The 14,512-nt window shown below is 33.1% G+C and overlaps 1 protein-coding gene across 5 annotated transcripts in view; it reads left to right on the forward strand.

Moving 5' to 3' along the window:
* Positions 1-14,512, forward strand: part of LOC134248979 (collagen alpha-1(XII) chain-like) — a 31,390-nt gene that overhangs the window by 2,686 nt on the left and 14,192 nt on the right. For 4 of the 5 annotated variants that reach the window (XM_062731354.1, XM_062731356.1, XM_062731357.1 and 1 more), the window contains exon 2: positions 1,549-1,617. In XM_062731354.1, the coding sequence (XP_062587338.1) occupies positions 1,551-1,617 (67 nt within the window). In that variant the 5' untranslated portion in view covers positions 1,549-1,550. Of the gene's footprint in view, positions 1-1,022; positions 1,096-1,548; positions 1,618-14,512 lie in introns of those variants that run through there. The other variant, XM_062731355.1, reaches the window with a different exon arrangement.

Here is a 14,512-nt window from a genome sequence, read left to right on the forward strand (position 1 = left end):
GAATCCAATATACATGTAGATATGGAATCTAACGTACGTCATGGTGATCTACATTTTTTTTTTGACATTCTCCGAGAACTCATTTTAAAGTATTTTTAAGTATCCACATCTGAATAACACCACACCACTTCTTGAATATATTGTTGCACAGTATGATAACTTTTGAAGTTTCCTGAATGTAATTTACTTACCTTTTCATTGGTCATTTGCAAAATCATTTTGTTAAAAACATTCTGATTGTACATAGAAGTACTCTGAAGTTGACATCATAATGATGCTTGAAGTTCTGTTTCACAATATCTATGATGTTTTTGGAGACCAGGTCTTCCAACAATCTATTGGAATTTCCATGCGTACCAATTGCAGACCATTATTAGCAGACCTATTTTTGCATTCAAATCGTGCAAAATGTGAAGCGTGAAAATGAAGAAAACACTTGCTGTGGGCCGGACTTCAACTCGACATTTAGATATATCGACGACGTAATATCAATTAACAATGGAAATTTGCATTCTTATGTCGATACACTATATCCTGGTGAGCTTGAGATACTTGTAAAAGACACCACAGAGTTTGACACACTTGTCCCATATTTAGATGTACTTTAAAAATACGTAAAATGTAATCTAACATCCAAGTTCGAATTCCATGGTAAACGTGATGACTTTAACTTTTCTATCATCAACTTCTCTTACGTATGCAGCTATATACCTCCATCACCTGTATACGAAGTTTACATATCTGAGTTGATTAGATAAGCAAGCGAATGCTCTTCGTATGAACAAATTTCAACAGCGAGGCAAAATATTGACAAACAAGTTGATGAAACAAGAATTTCAATAGTTTCGTTTAAAGTCATCATTTCGTAAGATCTATGGTCGGTACAATGACCTTATCAACAAATACAATTTATCATTGAGTCAAATGTTGACTGACATTTTTCATTTTTACTATTAGTCCATTATTAAACATTGAATTAACGATGGATTTTTCAGTTATTTTCCGATCAGGACAAGAAGCACACGGCGAGTGTGACGGTCAGCAGTGGATGCTCATTCCTCCAAGGCCCTTGATCCCACCTCTAATGTTTTGGAGGTCCGTGTTTGCTTTGCTCCTATTTTGTATAGTTGTATGGACTTTTGATCTTGAATACTGTAAATAACTTTTTATTCGCGAGAACTTTATTTTTGCTTAATTACGCGACACATAGTGCTCGCGAAAATTTAATTCTCGCGTATAATAGCATATCTTAAGATTATAGAGAGCAATTACCACAATTCGCGAAAATTTTGTCTCGCTAATCAAGAGTTAATGACTATCTCGCGAAAATAAAATGTCGCAAAAATTAAGTGATCTACAGTACTGTTTATTATCTCCATATGTTTCATTCTATTTTGTGTCTTTGATTTGATATAATCTTATTTGGTTCTTCCTCTTTATTTCAAATTAAGACTCGAGAAACAATTTTAGACCAATGGAATTTACTTACAATATGATATCTGCATTTGAAATACTGATATTAAATAGCTAAATGTCTTTTTCTTTCAGTGATGGAGGGTTTGCTTTGGTTGACGTTGATTGCTACTGGTCTATTACTCAAGTCTCCACATTCCACTTGTAAGTATTGTTTATTTTATTTAACTCAACTGTGACTTGATAAATCATGTTTTTAGGAAAGTGTGTGCATAATGCAAGAGCAATACACACCATCTTGTATTTTCTTATAAGTATTTACCAAATTGCAAGTGGCAAGTAGATATAACTAAATGTATAATCACAAAGCATTGCTTCCATGAAGAATAAAAATCTATGTAAAAAATCCTCGTTATACCCACACTTTCTAAAGGAAATTCGGGTATATTGTTGTTACTCATGTCCGTCCGTCCGTCTGTCACACTTTTCTTCCCTGAACTCCTCTTACATTTTACACAGTAGCCTAATCATCTTTTAGGAGATGGTTGGTGGTGTCATGCAGATGTCCAGTAAGGTTTCGGAATTTTCATTTTGCCTCAGGGAGTCAAATGGGGGTTGAAAAATGACGTTTTTTATGCAAAAAGCCCCGTCTTCCCTAAACTCCTCTTCTCTTATATTTTACACAGTAGGCTTATCATCTTTTGGGAGATGGTTGGTGGTGTGATGTAGATGTGCAGTAAGGTTTCGGAATTTTGATTATGCCCCAGGGAGTCTAATGGGGGTCAAAAATGATGTTTTTTTCTGCAAGAAGCCCAGTTTTCCTTAAACTCCTCTTACATTTGACTCAGTAGCCTAATCATCTTTTAAGAGATGGTTGGTGGTGTCATGCAGATGTGCAGTAAGGTTTCGGAATTTTCATTCTGTCCGGGGGGTCAAATTGGGGTAGAAATTTGCTTTTGTTTTTTTTAAATATTTGATATTTTTAATCACCCTTCTTTTAAGAACTTCCCTAACATTTTATGTATTAGCTTTAAACCATGACCATTTTTAAAATGATTGGTTTGTTTTGTGTATTCATGTGTAAAATGGTTTCAAAATTTGCATTTTCGTGTGGATGGCAAAAAGGGGCAGGAAAAAATGGCCCCTGCCTAACCCAGGGGGTCATGATTTGTACAAACTAGAATCTACATCTTGAGAATTTTTCCATATTAATCATGCTCTTGTTGTTTTTGAAAAGGAGAATCTTGAAGATTTGTTTCCTTTTATTCCTAAATAAAACTTTGATCCCTAATTGTGGCCTGACCCTAGCCTTTGAGGTCATGATTTGAAAAAACTAGAAATATGTCTATAGGACATGAATGTCCCACTGGATGTATATATATTACTCATGCTACATGAAAATTTGTATTAGTGTATACATAAAAGTTTGTTGGAAATATCTTGAACAGTTTCTTTAGAAACTAAAATCTAAATAAATTGGATATAGATTATAAATCCTCACCAAATTATGTATAAGTGCATAAAAAACATAAAAATGTCTTAGATTATTTCTTTAAAACTAAGCGAAATACAAATTAAATAGGATTGAGGTAAAGGTCACAAAAAATTAAATGTGTTTGAACAAGTGCTTCTGATGCATGCATACTAGACTTGTATGTCTATAATATATCCTAGAGTAGCTGGAAAAGATGAATCAAAGCATGTTATTTGAAAATTAATGCAGAGTTACTGGACATTTTCACAGTAGCATATTGTTTCTATTGTTTCTATAATCATTTTTTATGTGCCCGCCTCGATAGATCGGGGGCGCATATCGTTTTTGTCCTGTCTGTTTGTTTGTTTGTAAACTTTAATCTTCACCATAACTTTTGAACCAATGAGAGATAAAGATTTTTAGCTCACCTGAGCCAAAGGCTAAAGTGAGCTTTTATGATCACATTTTGTCCGTCGTCCATCCGTCCGTCCGTCTGTAAATTTTTCCCATTTTCGACTTCTTCTAAAGAACCGATGGGCCAATTTTAACCAAACTTAGTACAAAGTATCCTTGGGTATAGGGAAGTTTCAATTGTTAAAATGAAGGGCCGAGTCCTCTTACAACGGGAGATAATCAAGGAGAGACAAAAATAGGGTGGGATCATTAAAAAATCTTCTTCTCAAGAACCACTGGGCCAGGAAAGCTGAAACTTATGTGGAAGCATCCTTGGATATTGTAGATATTCAATTGTTAAAATCATAACCCCCGGGGGTAGGGCGGGGCCACAATAGGGAATCCAAGTTTTACATAGAAATATATAGAACAAATCTTTAAAAATCTTCTTCTCAAGAACCACTGGGCCAGGAAAGCTGAAAATTATGTGGAAGCATTCTTGGATAGTGTAGATATGAAATTGTTAAAATCATAACCCCCGGGGGTAGGGCGGGGCCACAATAGGGAATCCAAGTTTTACATAGAAATGTAGAGAACAAATCTTTGAAAATCTTCTTCTCAAAAACCACTGGGCCAGGAAATCTGAAACTTATGTGGAAGCATCCTGGGGTAGTGTAAATTTTATAAAGTATTCAAATCATGAAAGGAGAGTGGGTAGCGGGCATGATAAGTATAGCAAGAGGGGAAATCTGGTCAAGAACTGCATCACCCAAGTTACTCAGGTGAGCGATGTGGCCCATGGGCCTCTTGTTTCATATTTGCGTTATTTGGTATGTCTACTCCACTAATTAAATTCTTTAAAATGACATCAAGTTCAATGACCTTGTGACCTTGACTGTGACCTATATACTAAAAATAGCTTTTTTGAATATTCATCCTAACTTTAAAATCATGAATAGAGACTTTATATTTAGTATGCATAATTCACTAATTAAGCTTTTTTAAAAGACACCTGAAGGTTAATAACCCTTTGACCTTGGCTGTGACCCATATGCTTAAAATAGATTTTTTTGAACCTTGGACATAACTTTTGAGCCATAAAAGATGGAGAACTTGTATTTGGTATGTGCCCTTCATTAATTAAGCTCTTTCAAATAACACCAAGGTCATAACCTTGTGACCTTAACTGTGACCATATACTTAAAATAGATTTTTTGAAACTTTGACATAACTTTTGAGCCATGAAAGATAGAGAACTCTTTTTTGGTTGCGCCCTTCACTAATTAAACTCTTTCAAACAACACGAAGGTCAATGACCTTGTGACCTTGACTGTGACCTTATGCTTCAAATAAGATTTTTTGAAACTTCGACATAACTTTTGAGCCATAAAAAATAGAGAACTCATATTTGGTATGTGCCCTTCACTAATTAAACTTTTTCAAGTAACACCAAAGTCCATGACAATTTGACCTTTACTGTGACCCATATGCTAAAAATAGCCATTTTGATCCTCTGCCATAAATTTTGAACTATAAGAGATAGAGACTTCATATTAAGTATCCATACGCCACTAATTAAGTTCTTTCAAATGACACCAAGATCAATGACCTTGTGACCTTGACTGTGACCCGTATGCTATAAATAGCTTTTTAAACTTTATTGCCATTAGGCGCATAGTGTTTCACAAACATATCTAACTTAATTGATTTTCATTATGATGATCAACATAATTTTCTATCTGTTCAAAGAATAGCAGAAGTATCTAATTCTTATTGACCCTGTGGCTTGCTATTGTTTGTTATATTCCTCAGCACAGTTTGTTAATTGTTTGATTTTGAATTATTATTTCTGTTAATTACCAACTTAATTATGTAGCACTGTAGTGTTGCCCCAGTATTACTGCAGCACAACCTGAAATAATACACGTACTGCAATTGCTTTACAGCAATATTGCCGCAACACTTTTCTGGCAATATTGCCGCAAATCTAATTTACATATGAAAAACAATATTGCCGCAATATTGCCAGAATGTTGCTACAATATGCTGCAATATTGCGGCAACACTTTTCTGGCAATATTGCTGCAAATCTAATTTACATACGAACAAGAGGCCCATGGGCCACATCGCTCACCTGAGCAATGTGGATAGGCAAAAGCAGAAATCAGTTTATTGTTGAAAAGTTAAAACCCAGTAGTGGTCTAAACCAATCCTTAAAAGGGAGATGGTATGATCTGAACAAACTTGAATCTTCACTATTTCTTTGATTACCTGTGGCTCTATTGCCCTTCACATTTGAACTTACATTGTGGCCCCGACCTATTATAACCCCAAGGGGTCATGACTTGAACAAAATTGAATCTACACTACCCAAGAATGCTTCCATATGAACAGGACTAATCATGGCTTTGCTATTCTTGAAAAGAATTTTTTCTACGTTTCTATGTAAAACTTCGATTCCATGTTGTGGCCCCGCCCTACCCCTTGGGGTCATGATTTGAACAAAAATTGAATGTCCACTACCTGAGGATGCTTCCACAAAAATATAATCATTCATACCTTTACGATTCTTGAAAAGAAGATTTTTAAAGAATTTTCCTATATATTTCAATGTAAAATTTTGATCGGCCATTGTGGCCCCGCCCTACCCCCAGGGGTCATGATTTGAACAAATTTGAATCTACACTACCTGAGGATGCTTCCCTATAAGTTTCATCTTTCCTGGCACAGTGGTTCTTGAGAAGAAGATTTTTAAAGAATTTTCCTTTATATTTCTATGTAAAACTTTGATCGGCCATTGTGGCCCCGCCCTACCCCCAAGGGTCATCATTTGAACAAACTTGAATCTACACTACCTGAGGATACTTCCCCATAAGTTTCATCTTTCCTGGCAGCATGGTTCTTGAGAAGAAGATTTTTAAAGAATTTTCCTATATATTTCTATGTAAAACTGATCGGCCATTGTGGCCCCGCCCTACCCCCAAGGGTCATGATTTGAACAAACTTGAATCTACACTACCTGAGGATACTTCCCCATAAGTTTCATATTTCCTGGCAGCATGGTTCTTGAGAAGAAGATTTTTAAAGAATTTTCCTATATATTTCAATGTAAAATTTTAAACAGCCATTGTGGCCCCGCCCTACCCCCAGGGGTAATGATTTGAACAAACTTGAATATACACTACCTGAGGATGCTTCCCTATAATTTTCATCTTTCCTGGCACAGTGGTTCTTGAGAAGAAGATTTTTAAAGAATTTTCCTATATAAATTCTATATAAAACTTTGACCAGCCATTGTGGCCCCGCCCTACCCCCAGGGGTCATGATCTGAACAAACTTAAATCTACACTACCTGAGGATGCTTCCCTGTAAGTTTCATCTTTCCTGACACAGTGGTTCTTGAGAAGAAGATTTTTAAAACATACCATCAAATTTTCATTATTTCTTAATTATCTCCCCTTGTATAAGGGCGTGGCCCTTCATTTGAACAAATTTGAATCCCCTTTACCTAAGAATACTTTTTGCCCAGTTTGATTGAAATTGGCCCAGTGGTTCTTGAGAAGAAGTTGATAATGTGAAAAGTTTACAACGACGACGACGACAGACAACGGACAAATTTTGATCAGAAAAGCTCAATTGAGCCTTTGGCTCAGGTGAGCTAAAAACGATATTGCCGCAATATTGCCAGAATGTTGCTACAATATTGCTGCAATATTGCTGCAACACTTTTCTGGCAATATTGCCGCAAATCTAATTTACATACGAAAACGATATTGCCGCAATATTGCTGCAATGTATTGCCAGAATGTTGCTGCAATATTGCGGCAATAATGCCAGAAGATGTTGCTAGAAGGTGAATATTTTGGTAAGGGAGGTCAAAGGAAAGGTTGCATGGGGCCAAAATGTTGTTGCAGTTGAAAAGTTTACATCAGCTTACATCAGTATGAATTTACTATTATCATATGAAGTTTGATAAAAATATAATTAATGGTTTATTTAAAACTTACACATATTTTAAAAAGTGAGGTCAGGTCAAAGGAAAATTCAAGGTCTAAATAAGTTGATGTATTAATAGCTCTCAGCAGTATGTATCAGCATATGAAGTTTGATAAATACATCTTGAATTGTTTATTCAAAACTCATCTAGACATTAATTTTAGGAAAGTGAGGTCAACGTCACAGGAAAGGTCAAGGTAAACAAAAAGAGTGAAGCATTGTAAAGCTTACATCAGCATGTATCATCATGTGAATGTTCATTATACAACTTGAATGGTTTCTTTAAAATAAAGCTAAACACTAATTCAAAGAAAAGTTAAGTGAAGGTCAAAGGAAAAGTCAAAGTAAAAAAATATTGCTGCAGTTGGATATTTACATCAGTATGCATCAACATATGAATTCGAACTTTGATAAAAATATCTATATAGTTTCTTTGAACCCGATGGAAAGACAGATGGAAGGGTGGAGGATGGACATGGCAAAAACTATACATGTATTTCTAATCATGGTGTGGCATAAAAACTTGAATCTACATTATATGAGGATGTTTCCATCTATCAAGATTATACAAGCAAATTCAAAGAATTGTGATCCTCTGCTTTCTATGTTTTAGTGAATGGGATGCCATAATTTATGGCAGATTGTGTGTCAAATATGCACCCCTATCATATATCAATTTTTGAAAATTAGCTCAAAGGGGAAAAATCATAGCATGCTCGGAAACATTTTGTTGCAGGCAATGTACATGTCAAATATGAAAGTCCTATCTCTTTTGAATCAAAAGTTATATATACAATATATTTTTGAAAAGTAGGTTAAACTTCTAGGTCAAGGTCACAGAGTCAAGAGTCATGATATATTTAGAAAAGTCTTTTCACATGTAATAAACATGTATAATTTGAATGCCCTTTCTTTTTCTTTCAAAATGATCAATTTGAAATGTTATTTTTTTGGAAAGTAGGTAAAACTTTAAGGTCAAGGTCTCACTTGGGTTAAAAAATCATAGTATATTTAGAATGTTTAGAGGTAATGTACATGTGTAATATGAAAGTCCTATCTCTTATTGTTCAAAAGTTATGACCAAGGTTTAATTTATTGTGACAGATGCACATACTAGCTGTCAATAAGATGGACAGACTGACAGACAAATGAGATTTAATGTCCCCTCCCTTTCCCCAAAACAGGGGGACAATAATGCCCTTGCTGTTCTTGAGAAGAAGATTTATGATGGAAAAATCCCCTGCATATTTCTTAACACAAATCAATATTGTGTTTTTATGTCATTTTGTTTGGTGTTAAACATCCCTCTCAAGAATTTTTCACTCATATGGAGACACCACCACTTGAAACATCATGAGGACAAGTCAGATTTGAGGTCAACATTCATTTTAGGAGTTTTAAACCATTAAGACGTAAAGAAATATTAACTCAACCATTAAGATGTAAAGAAGTATTAACTCGATCCTTCCCCTCACCCCTTCCCAAACCCCTTTTTAGCTCACCTGAGCCGAAGGCTCAAGTGAGCTTTTCTGATCACATTTTGTCCGGCGTCCGTCTGTCCATCTGTCTGTCTGTAAACTTTTCACATTTTCGACTTCTACAGAACCGCTGGGCCAATTTTAACCAAACTTGCCACAAAGCATCCTTGGGTGAAGGGAATTCAAGTTTGTTTAAATGAAGGGACACGCCCTCATTCAAGGGGAGATAATTAGGAATTAAGGAAAATTTGGTGGGATGTTTTAAAAATCTTCTTCTCAAGAACCACTGTGCCAGGAAAAATGAAACTTATGGGGAGACATCCTCAGGTAGTGTCGATTCAAGTTTGTTCAAATCATGACCCCCGGGGGTAGGACGGGGCCACAATGGCCGATCAAAGTTTTACAGAGAAATGTATAGGAAAATTCTTTAAAAATCTTCTTCTCAAGAATGACAGAGCCATAATTCATCATATTTATATGGAAGCATCCTCAGGTAGTGTAGATTAAAGTTTGTTCAAATCATGACCCCTGGGGGTAGGGGGCGCCAAAATGGCCAGCCAAAGTTTACATAGAAATATATAGGAAAATTCTTTAAAAATCTTCTTCTCAAGAATAGCAAAGCCATAATTCATCATATTTATATGGAAGCATCCTCAGGTACTGTAGATTCAAGATTGTTTAAATCATGACCCCTGGGGGTAGGGCGGCGCCAAAATGGCTAGCCAAAGTTTTACATAGAAATATAGAGGAACATTCTTTAAAAATCTTCTTCTCAAGAATGACAAAGCCATAATTTATCATATTTATATGGAAGCATCCTCAGGTAGTGTAGATTCAAATTTGTTCAAATCATGACCCCAGGGGGTAGGACGGGGCCAAAATGGCCGACCAAAGTTTTACATAGAAATATAGAGGAAAATTCTTTAAAAATCTTCTTCTCAAGAATAGCAAAGCCATAGTTGATCATATTCATAAGGAAGCATCCTCAGGTAGTGTAGATTAAAGTTTGTTCAAATCATGACCCCCGGGGATAGGACGGGGCCACAATGGCCGACCAAAGTTTTACATAGAATTATATAGGAAAATTCTTTAAAAATGTTCTTCTCAAGATTAGCAAAGCCATGACTGGTCATGGGACTATACTTTTGGATTTAAACTTTTCAATAATAAACTAATTTCTACTTTTTCCTAGCCATAGTGCTCAGGTGAGCGATGTGGCCCATGGGCCTCTTGTTTTTCATGTATGCAAACTACTACTTGTTTTTACATTAAAAAAATGTTTATACAAATAGGTTAATGTGGTCCATCTCTGAATGATTTTCATTCCTAATTCTAGGAGGATAGGTTGACACAAATTCATGAATAAAATGTCAAGCAATCTTATCATTGATGCACTTTTATTTAACTTAATACAGTCATATTGTGAACATTTCAGCTCATTATAGGAAAGTGGGGATGACCTTCAGGGGTTCATAACCTTTATACCATTAAATTTACATAACATAATAACACAAGAAATAAAATTATGTATAGTCAAATGGAAAAAGTTTCCTACTATTTAGGAGTCACATGATCCTTTGTCATTACAGGGACAGGGAAGTGGTTTGGGATATTGCCCCCCCCCCCCCCCCCCGGAATTTGCAGGACTATAATATATACTGGAGGAAATAAAAATGACTTTTGATGCCCTAAGTGTCCCTCCACCCTATCTTCTTTTTTTTTGCTTCTCAGGAAATTCTGGTCTGGAACCCCTTCCTCTACCTCCGAGAAAAAAAAAATTCTGGATCTTGTAACTGAATGTAACGTCGATAACGGGGAAAACTCAGAATGTGAAAACCGTCTATTGTAACATCGGATGACCTTTGATCCTTTAGACTTGATCCAAATGGTTTGCATTTCAGACTATTTTACCCAAATCTATACCAAAACTTGTACTTACCGATTGTTATTTTTTAGGTCCTGTCATCTTCGTGAAATATAATCCAATTAAAACACAAAATGAAATAATTCCTACTGACATACATGTAATGATGTGTACACCACACTAGTAGCCTAGGGCACGTGCAGTGAAATCTAAAAATGATGATGCCAATAGTAAAACTAGTACTTAAGTTCGGTACGTGACGCAAGCCCAATGAATGTGATGCAGGTGTTCAGTTACATGTATATTGCAAGAACAAATTGAAAATTATCATTTACAAAAGATGTTTTATCCTAACTTTGCCATCTAGGCCTATTTCCAAAAACAGGCAAATAAGGTCTGTTTGTGTGAGTGTGTTTATGGGAGAGGGATGGGGGTTGACTTAATTGAATGTGTGTACTGTATACTGTGTGGTATATGGCAGCTTTCAAGAAGTTTCTGCCTAATCAAATATAAGAAAATCTTTGCACATTTTGAAAAATTCATCAAAAACGCTTTACACTAATTTGAATAACATTATTTGTTGAGCTATATGAGAAAATAGATTTAAAAAGTTCCAATTATGTGCCAAAAATTTATACCCCCCCCCCCCCTTTATCAAACCTAATTTACGTCATTAATTTAATTCTGTTGTTTAATTTCTACGGAAGCGTATTAGTGCCACTTGGACACTTCACTTTTTTTTTTAAATTTCTACACTTTAAAGTGTAAATTTTACACTTTAATCTGTAAATTTTACACTTTAAAGTGTAAATTTTACACATTAATCTGTAAATTTTACACTTTAATCTGTAAATTTTAATAATCTGTACACTTTAATCTGTAAATTTTACACTTTAATCTGTAAATTTTACACTTTAATCTGTAAATTTTACACATTAATCTGTAAATTTTACGGTTTAAAGTGTAAATTTTACACTTTAATCTGTAAATTTTACACTTTAAAGTGTAAATGTTACACATTAATCTGTAAATTTTACACTTTAATCTGTAAATTTTACACATTAATCGGTAAATTTTACACTTTAAAGTTTAAAATTAACACTTTAATCTGTAAATTTTACACTTTAATCTGTAAATTTTCCACTTTAATCTGTAAATTTTCCACTTTAATCTGTAAATTTTACACTTTACACTTTAAAGTGTAAATTTTAGACATTAATCTGTAAATTTTACACTTTAAAGTGTAAAATTTACACTTTAATCTGTAAATTTTACACTTTAAAGTGTAAATTTTACACATTAATCTGTAAATTTTACACATTAATCTGTAAATTTTACACATTAATCTGTAAATTTTACACTTTAAAGTGTAAATTTTAGACTTTAATCTGTAAATTTTACACTTTTATCTGTAAAATTTACACTTTAATCTGTAAATTTTACACTTTAATCTGTAATTTTTACACTTTTATCTGTAAAATTTACACTTTAATCTGTAAATTTTACACTTTATTTGTTTATTCACATAGTCAATTTAGCAACTTCACACATTCCCAGTAACACATTTTAAAGCCAACAGACCGTTAATCATGCAAGATAATTACGGAAGCGTAATATCAATCTGAACTGCAAATAAAAAAATCTTTGAGATATATATTTTTACTTTTCGTTACACTATAGTAAAACTAAAGAAACACATGTATATACATGTAAACTGAAACAAAAGCAGATCTCTGATATCTTATGCTGGGTAAAATTACGAGACCCATGAGGAAATATCCATTGTTGTTTATCATATGCTAATAAACAAGTACGAGTACATATGTAAAATAAAAATATACAAACAATTGTAAACATCTTAGTTTAATACTTTTTCACAAGTGTCAGAGGTAAAACATCACAAATCGACCGTTCGATCATAACCTATTGCAGTTCAAGTTGTTCAAAATAAAGTGTAAATTTTACAGATTAAAGTGTAAAATTTACAGATTAAAGTGTAAAATTTACAGATTAAAGTGTAAATTTTACACTTTAAAGTGTAAAATTTACAGATTAATGTGTAAATTTTACAGATTAATGTGTAAAATGTACACTTTAAAGTGTAAAATTTACACTTTAAATTGTAAAATTTACAGATTAATGTGTAAAATTTACAGATTAAAGTGTAAATTTTACAGATTAAAGTGTAAATTTTACAGATTAAAGTGTAAAATTTACACTTTAAAGTGTAAAATTTACAGATTAAAGTGTAAAATTTACAGATTAATGTGCAAAATTAACACTTTAAAGTGTAAAATTTACAGATTAAAGTGTAAAATTTACACTTAAAAGTGTAAAATTTACAGATTAAAGTGTAAAATTTACACTTTAAAGTGTAAATTTTACAGATTAAAGTGTAGAAATAAAAAAAAAAGTGAAGTGTCCAAGTGGCACTAATACGCTTCCGTAAAATATACCCTTTAAAGTGTAAAATTTACAGATTAATGTGTAAAATTTACAGATTAAAGTGTAAAATTTACAGATTAAAGTGTAAATTTTACAGATTAAAGTGTAAAATTTACACTTTAAGTGTAAAATTTACAGATTTAAGTGTAAAATTTACAGATTAAAGTGTAAATTTTACAGATTAAAGTGTAAAATTTAGACTTAAAAGTGTAAAAATCTACAGGTTAATGTGTAAAATTTACAGATTAAAGTGTAAAATTTACACTTTAAAGTGTAAAATTTACAGATTAAAGTGTACAATTTACACTTTAAAGTGTAAAATTTACAGATTAAAGTGTAAAATTTACAGATTAAAGTGTAAAATTTACACTTTAAAGTGTAAAATTTACAGATTAATGTGTAAAATTTACAGATTAATGTGTAAATTTTACAGATTTAAGTGTAAAATTTACAGATTAATGTGTAAAATTTACAGATTAAAGTGTAAAATTTACACTTTAAAGTGTAAAATTTACAGATTAAAGTGTAGAAATTAAAAAAAAAGTGAAGTGTCCAAGTGGCACTAATACGCTTCCGTAAATTTCAGACTGGTAATGTATTATGAATATAAAATATCTATACGATGGGGGCCCATGGGTCACATGGTCACTCGAGCATATTATGCTCAATTTGATGAATACATGTAATATGTAAATTATTGAATTATATTGACTTTTTCCTTAGTAAAGCCCAATATGAAGGAGTGTGCATTTAGAGGCAAACACCTTAGTGCGGGTATTACTGTCTCATGACAGCATCTAGTTAATTTTTTGTTTTTTTAGAAATATATAAAACTTAATGTCTACATGCTTCCAACACCTATATCAATTTAACAGCCACAATAATTTTTGTAACCTTCTGACGCCCAAAGATGCCTTTTGACAAATTCTCAGAATTGCTGATATTGAATTGTTGGTGCTTTTTCAAATAACTAGGATGAAACAAAACAAGGTGTAATTAATGCAACTAGAGGAGATGCATAACATTTTCTTTATTCAATGTTTTTTTGCGAAAAAAAAAACATACGTTAGATTGCATATTCCTTTAAGTACATTCTTAAATTGGTACAACTGTTACATGAGGTTTGGCAGTGGTGTTTATGATTGTAATGGAACCCAGATTTAAATAGGTGTCAAAATGAGGAACAGTGAAACGTTTTGGCGATTTATGAAAAGATTCAATGTAAAATTTTAAAGCACCAGTAAATAACATCACGATATTTCACCTTTAAATCTTCATATGATTTTAACCTTTATTGTGTATTAAGAATAGTGTCTCCTTAAAGACATGTCTAAATATCAGGTCTCTATCATAAATGGATTTAAGCTACTTTGCATTCAAAAACGGACTGTCATATAAAACCTAGATTGCAAAGAAACATTCTAAAATATAGGCTCTCAAATGAACAAT

The sequence above is a fragment of the Saccostrea cucullata genome, unplaced genomic scaffold (assembly GCF_032062105.1).
Source record: "Saccostrea cucullata isolate Sc308-1 unplaced genomic scaffold, CSIRO_AGI_Scuc_v1 ctg4977, whole genome shotgun sequence".
Classification (NCBI taxonomy): domain Eukaryota; kingdom Metazoa; phylum Mollusca; class Bivalvia; order Ostreida; family Ostreidae; genus Saccostrea; species Saccostrea cuccullata.